This window comes from Carya illinoinensis, chromosome 12, assembly GCF_018687715.1.
Source record: "Carya illinoinensis cultivar Pawnee chromosome 12, C.illinoinensisPawnee_v1, whole genome shotgun sequence".
Taxonomy (NCBI): domain Eukaryota; kingdom Viridiplantae; phylum Streptophyta; class Magnoliopsida; order Fagales; family Juglandaceae; genus Carya; species Carya illinoinensis.
The window spans coordinates 2,840,930-2,857,470 of record NC_056763.1 but is presented as its reverse complement, the minus strand read 5'-3'; the positions used below and the strand labels follow the sequence as shown (position 1 = coordinate 2,857,470).

General features: G+C 35.3%; 1 protein-coding gene across 1 annotated transcript; it reads left to right on the top strand.

The window, feature by feature from the left end:
* Window positions 1-14,348: 14,348 nt before the first annotated feature.
* Window positions 14,349-16,313, top strand: LOC122290119 (receptor-like protein 3). Its single transcript, XM_043097669.1, has one exon. The coding sequence runs from the start codon at window positions 14,349-14,351 to the stop codon at window positions 16,311-16,313; it is 1,965 nt and encodes a 654-aa protein (XP_042953603.1).
* The last annotated feature ends 228 nt before the right edge of the window (window positions 16,314-16,541 follow it).

The following is a 16,541-nucleotide window of genomic DNA, read 5'->3' as shown; positions in this document are numbered from 1 at the left end:
AGCCATCACCGAAATAAATCCTCTTCCTAAGCCATCCGCACCAACACATTGTGTGGGTTCCTCAATTGTCCAATAACTGGTGTTGCTTTCAGACCCCAACGGTTATGAATAAATCCCTGAATATGATCAAGCGATGGTCTTCTACGTAGGAATTTTAAAACCATAGAAAACCAGAACTGTTCCGCCGAAAATTGTACTTCCGTTTTTGAGTAGACAAAGAACATCTCACCATTTTGAAATTTTGGATCTTTATGTGGAATCTGGAAGTTAGGCAGCAGTTGAGGGGATGAGCCCACTACATCTGCAAAGCGACGTCCTATTGGTTCCGTTAAAGGCTTCCTATACATAGCACTCCACTTTTGCTCTGGCTGTCGCCTGACAACCTCCCCTTCCTGCCCAACACCAGTCGCTGGTCGTATAGGGTAGGTGCCCAGAGCCATGCACTATCCCTGGATCGCCTCAAACGTAGAGAGAAAAAACACCCTAGGGCCACGTTAGCATCTCTGAAGAAGTTATATACATGCAACCACCCAAAGGCTTCACAAATCAATCAAGTAGTGCGTGGCGCTACTGATTCATGACAAAGTGTTCATGCAACATGAAATGATGGTCAAGAGGCACTAGTTAATGGTTATAATTAACATGGGGTACGTGATCATGAGTGCATGAACTACTATATATAAATGAAATACTAGATCTCTATCAATTAAGACATAAAAAAACTATCTATAAACTTGAGATCCATACAAAAACATATTGCCAGAAAAGTTCCCCAAGCTTTTGTAGCCTTTGGTGAAACACTTGTAGACCAAGATACTTGTTTGCAAAACAGGAAACTCACCCTTGCCATTCCTAACCACCAGCCCAGCACCAATCTTAACGAGCTCATGGGAAATTGCAATATCCCAATTAGCCTTTACAAAACCTCTGGTTGGCAGCCACCACTTTGGAGGAGAAGAAGTTAAGTGATTCGGACTTAAACATGATTGTTAATCTAGGGCTTGAAATTCTGCAAGATGTGTCTTCGTTTGAGCTAGTAAAAGTTGAGGATGATCAAAGGATTTTCTAAAAATGAGAAAGTTTATTCTAAACCATAAACTATGAGCTATATACATCATTAGAGCAATGTCTGCTTAGAGAATCTTTGGAAACAACATATCATCTCATTTCAAAATTTCTTATAATTTCCTTCCCAAATATCACCAAAATACAATGCTTTTCAATTTCACATTTTCAACATTTTCATCTAATTATTACCTAATCATTTTAACTTTTCTAAACTTCCAAAAAAAAAAAATACAATCTTTTCAAATTCCAAAAAAAAAAATATTATATTAAAAATGATATTCTAACAATATTAATTTACCTATATAATATTTTTATTGAACTTTTCTGTCTCATCTTCCAAACTATTTCTTAACCCAAACTATTCCAATAAAATATCTTAACCCAAACTATTTCACTATTATTAACATAAGTCTCATATTATTTCATCCCCCAAACATCCCCTTACTCTTTGGTTGAACCCTTTCCTTTTTATGTGTAGAGTCCTTTGCCTTTTCATTCTCTCAAGTAAGTAATTTATTCTTAAAATCCTTCTGATTGGTATAATAAAAATTCTCATTATCATTATGTTGATAAAGGGAGTAAGAAGGAAAAATCAAAGTTTCGAATCTCATTTTTGTAGGACTTGTTCGTTGTTTTCTTGGTAACCAAACATACGATTATCGACTATTAATGCGTGTTTTGCAGGTTGATCAAGTTTTAATATACTCATTTTGAGGTAGAATTAAATGAACACTAAAATATTACTTTTGACTTCTGATTGAGAAGTCTCTAAATATTGAATGTTAATTTATGTGGATTGAGGCATATTTGTTGCTCTTTTTGAAGTTCAATTTGGGTTTGATAATCCTAGTTGAGAACTTATATACTGAGAGATGGGCAAATTATTAATGTCATTGACATTCCTGGTAAAGTAATACCAATTTGTATTACTAAATAATTATGTCTTAGTCGTATTTAAGAACTATTGTTATCCAAGCTATTCCCATCCATGCCTTTCGGTATGTTTTGGTTACACACATGGTGCAACAACCTGACACATTTTTAGCCCAACCAAAGACTGATAAAGGCCCAATTGAGGTTTGTTGTATAATTTTGATTAGGCCACTGATCCAAAATTTATTAAGGTGGATTAAGGAATTTTATTAGGCCCAATAATTGAATTTAAGGCCTTTTAATATGTATGAAGGAAGCAAGCCCATATTTATTTAGCAAAAAAATATATATTGGATGAGTTCGGCTCACATTGGAATTTAAGATTGGCCCATTTGGATTGTTAAGTGATTTGACTCGTGAAATCGTAGGCGAACCATAGAATTTAGTTTGGACCCATTAAATGAGCCAATCCTTTTTTCTAAAGCCCAAAGAGAACCTAAGGAGAAGCCCTAAAAACCAATGGGCCAAGCCCAATAAAATTGGACCTAGCCCATATATGTATGATGGACCACACCCAGAGCCAAACTCTGTATTAGGACCCACGAATCTAGCAGTATAAAACCGCCCTCGACCCACACAGTTTGAACTCATGCACTTTGTCTTCTTCTCTTTTTCCTAGGGTTGTCCCACTAGACTCATGAGCACCCTCAATAGTCCCTCCACTCCTTATCACCATCACGTAAAGCACCTAAACCGCAAGCCTCCATGCACTGTCAGTCCACCACCAACGCAAATATGGGTTAGGGTTTTACTAGGGTATAAATTATCTTTAGTTTGACATAATTTGATTGATCGGATGGAATAATATTTTTGCTTAGGTGGTATGATCTCCTGCCTTGATTCCTTCAAATCCATCAATGTTCCTCATGGTATCAAGTGTCTAATATTATTCATCATGTGTGGCTAAAATCTTCCCAAGTGTCAAATTAAAATTTCTCCAACTTAATTTGGACATTCCATACTGTGATTCTAAAAATATTGCACTTGGTGCGCTTATCGAAGTTCTATTCACTTCAAAAATGAATAATAAACTTCATACTAAAAATTCCTAAATAATCAAATGAACTTACAGTGAAAATCATTTATCAAAATTTGACCTCGAAGTGCCCCTAAAAATAAATTCACAGTTTCGAATAGACATTTCTCTAAAAATATATAAATGGATTATTACGCCATAAAATCATAAATAATCAACTGAGTCTAATGGCATAGACCATAACACAATCTGACACTTTTAAATATCTCAAATAGTTAAAATCGCATCTCTGATACTATACTGAGTGATAACACTGACTATATTGATAGACTAGAATTTATGCGATTGGTTGGTTCGTGAAAACTTATGGAGTTTTTACGAGTTTCCTAAAACCTATAGAAATTCTACCATTGAATTTCTAGTAGGCTGTTACAACCTCCCTCCTAAAAAATGAGATTTCATCCCCGAAATCGACGCAAGTAATAAACAACAAGTTAAGGAAAGATGTTACATACCAACCTACTATCTATCACGTATATATATCTACCATTGAGATTATGTTATTCCTTAACTATCTCACATTAATCAACAATTATATTGTAATTCTCTCCATAAAGTAGGCGAAGTTGTACCGACATACTCTCCAAATCTAAAACTTCAAGTAGATACTCTTCCGAAACTTTTCCTTAAAAAAATATAAGCGATACGCTTTAAGTGTCCTTGTCAGTTGATTTTATTTTATTTTTTAAATCCATACACAACTGAATTTACTTATCTATTTCCTCAAGGAATTCTATCTGTCTATGACTTGCTTACTCCTTCATAATCACAATGAATTATTCCTCCTCCTATGCGGTACTTCGATAATTGACCAACTAATAACTTAAACCCAAGACATTCTCTTTTATGATTGGTGTAACTCTTCTATCCATCATAAGCTGCCTCTTATTCTGATTCTAAATAAAAGGATCCATTCCTACTATTCACGTAAATTATCAAAATCAAGATTTTACTCCCCATATATTAGTCTCCGAAAGAAGAGTGATCTACGTATCCATAAAGACAGTGCTTCGCCAGAAACCATTTATTGGCAGTGTGGTAAAACTGTAATATCCGCTCCTTCTTTCTTCTTCTTTATTTATAAGTCTCGATCTACGTGTCAAACTTTGATCTACGTGTTGAGCCTCGTTTTACGTGCCGAGCTTCGATCTACGTGTTGAGCCTTATCCTACGTGCTATACCGTGATGGTGTGTTTTGAAAGTTATCCAGCGGATTTCAAAGTAAGATAGATATTTTATAGTTATGGATATTTTAAATATTATGGAAATATCTATAAGAGATATTTCCAGTATTATTAGATAAGCTTTTTTTAAAGTAACACAATTATAATATTTTAATGAGCTCTAAAAATATTATAATTGTGGATAATTACTTAAATTAAATATTTTAGTTGTTTTAAAATATTAAGAGGTTTAAGTTTACGTTGACAACTCTTGTTTAATTTAAATGATTTTATTCTTTTTGAGTAATTAATGATACTTTATCATTTTAAATAATGATGAAGAAATATTATTTTATAAACTTTAGTTTATAAAATAATATTCTATCTGAATTCCTGTCAGTATTTTATTTAAGTGTTTTATTTTAATAAAACATTTACGTGTTTTCAAATTAGTATTTAAACTTATCGTTAGATCGTTTTAAGGATCCCAAAGCGAAAGATTTAGATTAAATATCCAGGCACCTACCATTTTCCCTTCACTTTTTCCTTTATTCTTTTTCTCTCTTCTCTTTCCTCTCTCTTTCTCCCATGCACGTCCAGCCCGTGCTTTGTTCTTTTCCACCGTGCGTGACCTTCAAGCCTCCTAGCCGGCGCCACCTCTAGCCACTGTGCCCCACCTCCACCTCCGGCATGATCCTCCCCCACCGGCGACCACTACCTCACTGGTGGTGAGCTATATCGGCAACCTCTTCTCTTTCTTTCTTCCTCCAAGCAAATGGGTTTTACACTCATTTTCTCCTCCAGCCACCATACACGGCTGAAACAGCCATCAAGCACCACCAATGGCTTCACCACCTCATGAGCTTCCTCCCCATGTCCTCCTTTCTCCCTAACTCTCTCTCTTTCTTCGAAGGGTCTCCACAACCATAGGTTCCGTTGCACCACCGTATGCCGCCGTACATGGCTACCCATGGTGTTTCACCACCACCACCTTGTTCCTCTCATCACCAAGACCTTCCCCAAGAAATTTCATGCCCAACGGAGCTTTGTACAGCTCACAGTCTCCCTCACTCTCTAAGAATGTATTTCACTTCTAATGGCCAATCCGCCGCCGTGAGCCATTGTATGGACACCACCTCGCCACCACAGCTCCACTACATTTTCCTCTACCTTTCCCTAGCTTTCCATGAAGTTCTATGGCCTTCATCCACCTCAAGCAAACTCCCACCATTTCAGATTCACTGTTCACATCATGATGCCACCATGCTCTGCCACCTTTGACCACCACGATGCCACCTTGAGCCTTTCCAAGGCCATGCCTAGCTATCCTTAATCCCAAATCGCCACTTTACGTGGTGGACAACCACTGTACGCGGTGTTACCGCCACGTACGACTCCTTCGACGCCTTGATCGTGACGAACAGCGAGCGATGCATGGGTTATCCCGTCGATGGTATAATCCTCTATCTCTAGTTATTTATGTTTAAAGTAGTTAATTGGTTGGATTGTAGACTGTATAGCCAGTATTTGTGGAGTTCGCTGCGTAGTTATGAAGTGAAATGCAATTGTGAAATGTTGGGCTTGACTGTGTAGTATTGTGGATTGTGCTATGAAGTGTGGGCATGAGATGGATGCTGAAGTTGTAGTGCAGCGACGCGCCATGTGACGTGTGCTATAGTGATGTGTGGCGTAGAATGAAGGGGGTCCGTGTGGAGCGTACTCTGTGTTGTATAGCGATGCATCGTGTGGTGTGCATCGTGTTAATAAGTGTTGTAGCGAAGGGAGTACGCGTAATGCATACTCCATGTTGCGTAGCGATGCACCGTGAGGCGTGCATTGTAGTGATGTGTGTAGTAGTGTGGATGGAAGAGAGTTCATGTGAGTGTACTCTGTACTAGGTCATGATACACCAGATGGTGTGTCACGAAGGGTTGGATGGCGTAGCAAAGAAGTGTGGAGTGTATGGTGTAGCGTCGAGAACTGTGTAACAGTGTCTCGAAGCAGTGGTGTTGTGGTTGTAATCCAAGGTTACGGGTGTCGCCTTGAGGTTGACTTGTGGCTAAGAGTATAAGGAAGTGGTGAAAAAGTATCAGAGAGTGCAGCGTAAGCATGATGGGCTTCGTGCTGTTATTCGAGAATTTGTCTCGAGCTGCATAGTGTGACAGAGGCGCATTTTTGGATGCAGTCATCTTGTTAAGTGGCGGGAACTGTGTAACAGTATCCCGAAACAATGGTGATATGGCATGTAGTCCGGGGTGACGGGTGTCACCTTGTGGTTGACTATGGCTAAGAGTATAAGGAAGTGGTGGAAAAGTATCAAAGCGTGCAGCGGAAGCATGATGGGCATCGTGACGTGACTCGGGATTTGTCTCGAGCTGCGTGACATGACAGAGGTGCATTTGTGGATGCAGTCCTCTCCTATCAAGTGTAGTGATGAACTTGTATAGGGCCGGGAAGTAGGAAGAGTCCTATCGACGGGGACTGAGCAAGTTGGTATTGGAGTATGGAGCTTGTTTATATAAGCGGGCGTTCATTAGAATTATAAGTCACTTAGGTGATAAAAGGGGATGAGGTACAGGTGTCTCTGGCGAGACACGTGTGCCAGATAGGTTTACCATATGTAATGGGTAATCTATCTTGATCATGGTTACATGGTGTTTTAGCCCTAGAGCTGGCTTGAATTCATGTAGTCTGACTAGTTGGGAATGAGGATTTAGTATGAGCTAGGGTACATGAAGGTAGTGACAAGTATATAGTCTAAGGTTGGGACACATGACTTTGTCGGTCGGAATCATGTGTCGGATTGTGGAAATAGAAGAATGAGACGGAGGTCTTAGTGTCTTAACCCTAAGGTGAATCACAAAGGTTCACTTTAAGGAATAAGACCCCAAAGGTTTTAGTATAGTAAATGGCACGTAAAAGTCCAGGGATAGACGAAGAGTGTTCCAAGTGAGGCATAGTTCTATTTTTTTAGAATAGTTACTTATGCATTAGATAGATGATGACATAAGATTATGTATATGCATGTAGGTTGCCATCTGACACGCACATGAATGGACTGCATGGAATGAGTATGGCATGAAATCCAGGTAAGTATTACGTTCATACTCTTCTAGAGTTTTCTTTATACGAATGAAGAAGAAAACGAAAGCTTTTCTATAAAAGGAAAATGAAATTTTTCTATACGGAGACATGCTTTACTTAGAAAGAAAATGAAATGTAAGTTTTCAAGTATAAGTACGTAGCGGCCCTCCTTGGCAGCCCTTTTTTATGCACCCAAAGTATGTACGTGTATGCATGTGAATGGATGCTATAAGTAGTACGTATTGTATGTACGTTCGCGAAAAGGAATGAAAAGAATCTTTAAAAGACAAGTAAGAACTCTTAAGGACTGAAACTAAAATGAAACGAAAGAAAAGAAGAGAAAGAAAACAAATTTTTAAAATAACTCTCTTTCCTAAAAATGATTCTTTCTAAAATAACTTTTTCAGACTCTTTCTGAACAACTTTTCTTAAAATAAAAGAAAGAAAACCATTTTCTCTTAAAGAAACTTCTTTTAAAATGACTTTTACAAAATAAAAGAAAGAAACCCATTTTTCTTAATTAAAACTTTTATGAACCGAAAGAAATGAAGAACCGTAAGAACTGTAAGGATTGAAATGAAAAAATGGACTGTAAAGGAAAGGAAATGACTGTAAAGGAATGAACGAACTGAATATATAATGTATGAAAATACGTAAGGGCTACATGGACTGGAATGGAAATGGTACCAAATGAATGGATTGGACGTGACAGATTGCAATGCCGGGTAAGTAGTACTGGTAGTGCACCCAGTGCTGCACCCTGACGGAATCAGGTCCAAAAAACTGCTAACCCCAGCACACGGGGCATAACAGTGTGCTACATGGCCAATGAAAGTGAAAAGAAAGAACAAATGCATGTTAAGAATGAATGCATATATGTATGGATGAACGGAATGCATGAATGTACATAAGTAAGAAAAGATGAATAAATGAATGTAAAAGATAAATACATGAAAAGACTCTTTAAGAAATGAAGACAACGATGCATGGGGAACTGTTTAAAAAGAAGAAAGCATGTTTTAAAGAAAAAAAAAACCCCACCTCGCAATGTTTTCAAACGAACTGAAAGACGTATGCATGCTATGTAAGATATGTACGTATGGAATGATAAATGTATGACTGAAAATCTATGTTATTATATTTTAATGGTATGAAGTAATGCTTACGAGTTATCGACTCATTTTAATTTTTATGTGTGCCCCCCCAGGGACAAGATGAGTATGACAAGTCAGGACGGGCACAACCCAAGGGGAACTTTAATTATGAATTTTAATGTTTTTCGTTGTAATCTTTTAATTAAGAAAATAAATTTTATTTATAACATGGAGTCTTTTATATCCTGGCATGAATGGAAAAGAAATTTTAAAGGAATCGTAATTCCCGTTGATTTTTATCAAAATCGTTATGAAAAAGTCTTACCACAAGGACGGGCGTTACGAAAACTATTATCATAAATGAATCCTACTAAGGCCAAAGCTTCTCTTAATCAATTTACTCTTTCAAACACAAATTCCATCGTATTCTCATAATCAAAACAATTCTCCAAATATGTGGAATACTATTCATCAACCTTAAATATCCTTCCTCATATCACTAAAAAGTATTTAATATCTACACTGGTATGAACAATAATACTCATAATGAGAATTTTTACTCTTACCACCTGGGTAACAATTCGGCTTCCAAACAGAACTCTCGTGTGATACCACAACTTTTTTTTTTTAAAAAGGACTTACTAGAATCAAACAGTATACAAGTTACAGATTACACTGGCCTAGCATTGCCTAACACCAGTTATAAAGCAGTACTACTACTAATTATAGTCAAACAAATCTTTGCTAAACTTAAACATAAAAAGGTCTAGAGGATACCAAGGATGATGCCAACTCTTTCTGTTTCTGGGATGTCAGCATCGATATCACATGGGGTTATAGCATACACGCGTGTCAGGATGTGGGGCCTTGGCTTATGATCACCAGTTCCACTGCCTTGCATGGCGTTGGGACAATCTTTGATCATATGTCCAAGTTTCCTGCATTGGTCATAGACTCCATAACCCCTATGACATTGTCCGAGATGATGCTTACCACACTTAGGGCATGGCGAATAAAAAGACGACATCTGCACTCCTGTCATTATTCTCTTGCCTTTTTCTGGGCCGGAAAATACCTCTTCTTCTAGGCAGTACCGCTTATAGCAAACGACATGGCCCTCTTTCCAAGTGTCTAATTAAAACTTCTCCAACCTAATTTGGATATTCCACACTGTGATTTTGAAAATACTGCACTTGGTGCGCTTATTAAGGTTACTATTCACTTGAAAAAATGAATAATAAACTTCGTACTAAAAATTCCTAAGTAATCATATGAACTTATAGTGAAAATCGTTTATCGAAATTTGACCCCAAAATGCTCCTTAAAATAAATTCACAGTTTCGAACAAGTATTTCGTCCGAAAATATGAAAATGAATTATTATGCCATAAAATCCTATATAATCAACTGAACCTAATGGCATAGACCATAACACATTTGGACACTTCTAACTATTTCAAATAATTAAAATCGTATTTCTGACACTATAATGAATGATAACACTGATTATGTTGACAAACTAAAATTTATGCGATTGGTTGATTCGTGAAAACTTATGGGGTTTTTACAAGTTTCTTAAAGCCTAGAGAAATTCTACCATTAAATTTCTAGGTGGCTGTTACAGATTAGACACCGTAGACGCAATGCGGAGCTTGCAGCCTCCATAGTTAGGTTTTTGGATAGTATTCCGGTATCGTTAGTCAAGTTACTTGGCGAACTAGACCAATAGTGTATTTTGACAATGTAATTATGGAGCCCGGTCTCCATTGTTTTGATATTACAATCTTCTGAGACCCATACTGTAATTGTGGGTGTTTATTTTGTTAAGTATGAATGGATTACGCTTTAACTATTTGAGATATTATAAGTTTGGTGCATATTATTGCTCAAGAAAAAGATTATTTGCTATGAATATTACATAATACTCAATGCATCTTAAGAATATTGCATCTTATATGAGATTAACGAGAGCAAATAACCTTATATTGCATGTCACGATGCTTTAGATGTCTGTCCGTTCTCAAGCAGAATCTGGAGACGTCAGAGTATTGAGCTAGCCTTTATTGACCAATGACCAAGGCCTACGTACAGCTTCACTTGACCCACATTAGTAGCATGCACCAGCATAACTACACCCATCACCTGTGGCCCACGACCTCGATTGCTACCCATAAAAGACGCTGCTACTTTGCTTTTCTTATTAGGGATGTAGTGTGTATCTTTTATTTTCACTTTTATATTTTTTTATATGGACACTGAATGTTTTGTAAAATTAATGTAATTATAAATAATTTCTTAAATATCATTAAGTATCACTTCTAATCACATTTATTTGTTCTTATTTTTAAATACAATTGAGCTTTTTAATGCCCATCTTTTCTTTTTCTAAATCGTTTATGGATTTTTATTCTATATATTCTTTTACTACTATTTTTTAATATAAATTAAATATTTATTCATAATTGATAAGGTATTGTTTTGACATCAAAATAAATAAAAATTTTGATATTGTATAAGCTTTCAAATGGATTTTTCACTCCTGCCAAATAATTAATTATTGATCCTACCATATTTTCCATTCTAACTCGTTCTAAGTGTGTGTTCAAACTCTTACTAACCATGTTCGAATGCTTATATCATTTGGTACAACTTGTCTAAAAAAATATAGATCAAATGAAATATAAAGCATTCGAACTATAATTGTTCTATTTTCAATTCCATAAAAAATTACTCTACGTTCAAACAGTTATATAAATCGGTCTAAGGATAAGTCAATTTTCTACTTAAATTAGTAACTTATCCCACCAATTTTTAGTTTGGCCGTATCTATTTTATGTTCGAATGCTTTAGTAATTGTTCGACAGAAAAATTTATTAAGGATGACATTTTCTGACCCTAACTAACTCATTTGAATGTAATATTTAGTATTCAAATGGTGAACAACTCATCAATATTTAGGTATAAAATTTGAATTTTGTCCATAAAACTCATATTTTTAGAGGATCTTGATATCTCTTGACTTTTAGACCCTCGGATCAATTGCAAAGAACATGCCCAATCAAAATACAAGGTTGGTTTTTCATTGGAATATCTACATTTTCTTCCCCCAAAATTGGGCAAAGAATCTATTAGGCGTTGGTTGAGTTTATCAACTTTGTGTAGTATACGCACTCAAAGAAGAAAGAAAATTTTGTATGGAAAGATTCTTACTAATAGTGGGCCGTGGCTATTTTAAATTTTAATTATATAGTCAATGCAATGCGTTGCAAGATTATGGAGGTTGCCATCCTTGGAAGCAATTTTCTGAAAGAGTCCTTGCCAATTGAGTTGGATTTCAAAATCTCCAATTGTTGGGTCTTTCATCATGCCAATTGACTTGGGCCCGTGGCTATTTTAAATTTTAATTACATTGTAAGGTACTTTTAGGAGGATTAGAGGGATGCTAAAAAAATGTATTCAACACAAGAAAATAGGCCCATAGATACTCACAGTGGATATGCTCAAATCTTTCTCGGAATGGGTCCATTTGGCAAAGGGAATTTTGTTTTTGTTTTTTTTTTAAGATAATGATATTTTGGAATTACTCAATTATTTTCCACGATTTGAATCGAGATAGTTATAATATGTGGACCATATTGTATTTAATGTTGAGATCGGCATTACTCGTGAGTATTAAAATTCAATGTTGTGACTTTCATATTGTCAATTTTTTTTTTTTGAATTTATAAAAGAAAAATAAAAGATAAAAAATAAAATCCTACTCTAATCATGACAACTTGTGTGTCATGATCACATGCTAGTGGAGGTTGGCATATCTATTTTGTCATTGATATTCGTTACTTTTAAACCCTCCTATCAAATCAAGATTGGTTTTTCATTGGAATGTCTATATTTTCTACCCCTTAATTGGGCAAAGAATATATACTGATTGTGGGCCCGTGGCTATTTTAAATTTTAATTATATAGTCAATACATGTGCTTAACTACTAATATCACTGCTGCAATCAAGATTTTGACGCGTTGCAATTATAGAAATCACATTGTATTCGGCAAAGATTTTTTTGTCACCGTGGAAATAGGGCCATAGATAGTCACTGTGGAAATGCTCAACTATTGTCAGAATGGGTCCATTTGGCAGAGATTGTTTTGTAAAGAAATTGATATTTTGGAATTACTGAATTATTTTCTACGGTTTGAATCGAGATAGTTATACTATATGGACCACATTGTATTCAATGCCGTGACTTATATATTATCTATTATTTTCGAATTTCTAAAAGTATTTATCACAAAATTAAAAAAAAAATAAATCCTACTCTAGTGATCTTGACAGCTTGTGTGCCTTGATCACATGCCAGTGGGGATTGTGTGACAGCCAGTGGAGGTTGACATATTTATTTTGTCATTGATATTCCTTGATTTTTACACCCTCTCATCACTTACAGAGGACATGCCCACTAAAAAAATAAAGATTGGTTATTCATTAGAATGTCTACATTTTCTACCTCTTAATTGGGTAAAGAATCTATACTGATTGTGGGCCGGTGGCTATTTTAAATTTTAATTATATAGTCAATGCACGTGCTTAACTAATGTCACTGCCGAAATCAATATTTTGATGCGTTGCCAGCTTATGTTAATATGATTGATAGATATATGGATTTCAAAATCTTGGATTTTTAATCTTAATAAATATCTTTTATGTTTAGGCTTTTAATATTTCTAAGTTTCTTATTATCAGTTTATAACTCATGAGATATCGTATGGCATGCCATGTCAGTATACTTTTTAATAGTATAATTTCTTAAGAAATGACTAACTACATTAATTTTAAAAGGATAAAGAGGTTTAATTAAAGGAAAATGCTATTTCAACCTATAATTTTGACCTATAAAAATTACCGATTGGTTTTTTTATTTTTTTATTTTTTTTACTTAATAATTAAGGAAGTGATTATTAGTGAATTGATATTTATAAAATGATTGAAATAAAAAAATAAAAAATAAAAAAAAAAGTATATTTGCACTCATCGGTCAGATTTTATCGATCCTTCATCGGTTACTCTAGCAGCATCCTTAACTAAAAGGCGCAAAGAACTATTAACATTAAGACAAACAACATGGAATAATTTCACTCTTAATACTATTAAACATGTAAAAGATTTATTGTAGCGTATATAAGTTGAGGTTTAATTTCAAACTGCATATATGATTAAAAAAAAATTACATCCAAGAAAAAAAATAATTTCAAGGGACGACAAAACATTTAAGCACTTCAAAAACATTTGTTTTCTTGATAATTTTCTGAAATTTGTTTTCCACAAAATAAAATAAATTAACAAAACCAAAGACAAATGTGAATGAAAATAAAACCTGGCCACATCTAAATGACACCACCACATCTGAAAGGGATGGGTTGAGCCACTTTAAATGTATTTTTTTATGTTTTTATTATTTTTGCTTTTGTTTTCTTCTAATTTCAAAATTTTTGTGTAACTTTTTTAGCTTTCTTTATAATAAAGTAATTAATTCTAAATAAAATTAAAAATACAAAGGCGTGGGAGGGCCTAAAATATTGTAAATACTTATAAGTGACTACCTATATATGCTGTAAAAGATCAAATTTATAAAATTATAAATAAGTATTGTATAATCAAGAAATTGATCATTATAAATTTATAATATGATAATTCCATTCTTCAGTATATATATTGTACTGTATCAAACTGTGGAAGACATATTTATATTTATATTTACTTTAAATATATGAATGGGATTAATTATTCAACTTTCACTTCCATTCACATTAATGAATATCATTTTCTCAATGGAAAAACCACTCCACGTGCCAAAGTACTTGTCCTTATTAGAGAAACATCTATATAAACCACAATCCTTAATTGGTATAATTCAGTATTCTCTTGTTGCTACCCTATACTTGTCCTTTCATTCTTGAGATCTAAACAATAATCATGCAAGACTTGAAACCTCATTATCTCCTTTTCACCTTGTTTATCTTCGGTGTTTTCTCTGCAAATCATGCATGCAACCAATTAGACCGCAATTCACTCTTGTCCTTGCTCATCGATTCGTCTAATTCCACTCCTTTTAATGGGTCTTCCATTAATTGTTGTCACTGGGAAGGTATTTCTTGTGATCATAAAGGTAGAGTCACCCATCTATGGTTACCATCTAAAGACCTCAAAGGGAGTATATCTCCCTCTCTTGGTAACCTCACACGTCTTTCTCACCTTAATCTCTCCCACAACTCACTTACAGGTCTTCTACCTACAGGACTCTTCACATTCTTGAATCAACTCAGAGTCCTTGACTTGAGTTACAACTATCTAGGTGGCCAACTTCCTAGTGGAATTGGAGGATGTTCTAAACTGAAGATTTTTTGGGCAGGTTTCAACTCTTTCTCGGGATTTCTTCCACATGATATATATAATGTGGCAGCGTTAGAAGAAATCTCCTTACCGTCTAATAATCTTTCGGGCCCCATCAGCAATGAAATCATGAACCTTACCAAGCTGACCAGCCTTGAGTTGTATCAGAATCAATTGAGCAGCCATCTACCTTTGAACATTGGAAAGCTTTCCAAATTGAAGCAATTGATCCTTCATACAAACTACTTAACGGGTTCTTTCTCCCAATCTTTGCTGAATTGCACAAATCTCATCCATTTGAATTTATGGATGAATTTCTTTCATGAAAATATCACCGACTTGAATATATCAAGTCTTCATCGACTCACCATACTTGATCTAGGAAGTAATAATCTCGTTGGTAAGTTTCCAGCAAGCATTCACGCATGCGTGTCAATAAGAGGAATTAGAGTTGCTGTAAACCAGCTAGAGGGACAAATTCCACCTGAGGTGGCTCAATTGAAATATTTGTCTTTCCTTTCAGTTGTTGGCAATAAGCTAACTAATGTTACTGCCGCAATAAAGATTTTGATGCGTTGCAAGAATCTTGAGGTTGCCATCCTTGCAGACAATTTTTTGAAAGAGTCCATGCCATCTGATGTTAGTATGATTGATACAGATGGATTTAAAAATCTTCGATATTTGGAGCTTTCGTTTTGCCAGTTGACCGGTCAATTTCCCATATGGATATCTAAGCTAAGAAATCTGCAATTTCTAGGCTTGGGTTTTAATCGCATCACAGGTTCTATTCCCGGTTGGTTGTCAACCCTTCCAAGACTCAACATGATAAACTTGCAAGAAAACCTCTTTTCAGGTGAGTTTCCAAAGAAATTTTGTGGACTGCAGGCATTTGTGTCACCACAGGCTATTGATGATAACAGTTCTTTGACTATGCGAATATATTATGGGATTGATTATTTAAATTCCCTGATCTACTTTTCTCGACAAATAATCCTTCGAAATAATAGTCTTAGTGGCACTATCCCCACTGAGATAGGATGTTTAAAGAGACTTCGTTGGTTAGATCTTAGCCATAACAAGTTGACAGGCACCATTCCAACCCAAATATCAGAGCTCATAGACATGGAATATTTGGATCTATCTGCAAATCATTTGTATGGTGAAATACCAGTATCATTAATTAGCCTGCATTTCCTAAATGCCTTTAACGTAGCAAACAATAATCTCAATGGAGCAATACCAGTAGGCACTCAACTCGAGACTTTTGATGCCTCTGCATTTGAGGGTAATCCAGGACTTTGTGGCTACCCACTTCCTCCATGTAGCCATCTTACAAGCAGCAAACAAGACGAGGACATTCAAGATGAGGAAGACAGACATACAATTCCATGGTTTCTTGTTACTGTGGTGCTTGGCTTCATTTTAGGATTTTGGGGAGTGTGTGGTCCTTTAGTTTTAAATAAAAAATGGAGAGTTGCATATTTTCGATTCTTCGATAAGCTAAAAGATAGGTTCTATGAGAAACTAGAAGTGTTTTGGTCAGATTGAATGAAAGGATATAAGTGTATGGTGTTGATCTTCTTTGAATTTAGTTTGTTGTCAGTTTAAAATCTCAAGTTCCACTTTGATCGTTTTTGATCTTGTACTTTCATACTATGTTCAACTTAATTGCCTCACCATGCTTATGCAATTTATTGACTTTCATGAGTACGATTGTATAATTCCCCTGTAATGCTGATTCAGTGACTATCTAGTACACCATAATTTGTGGTGAAC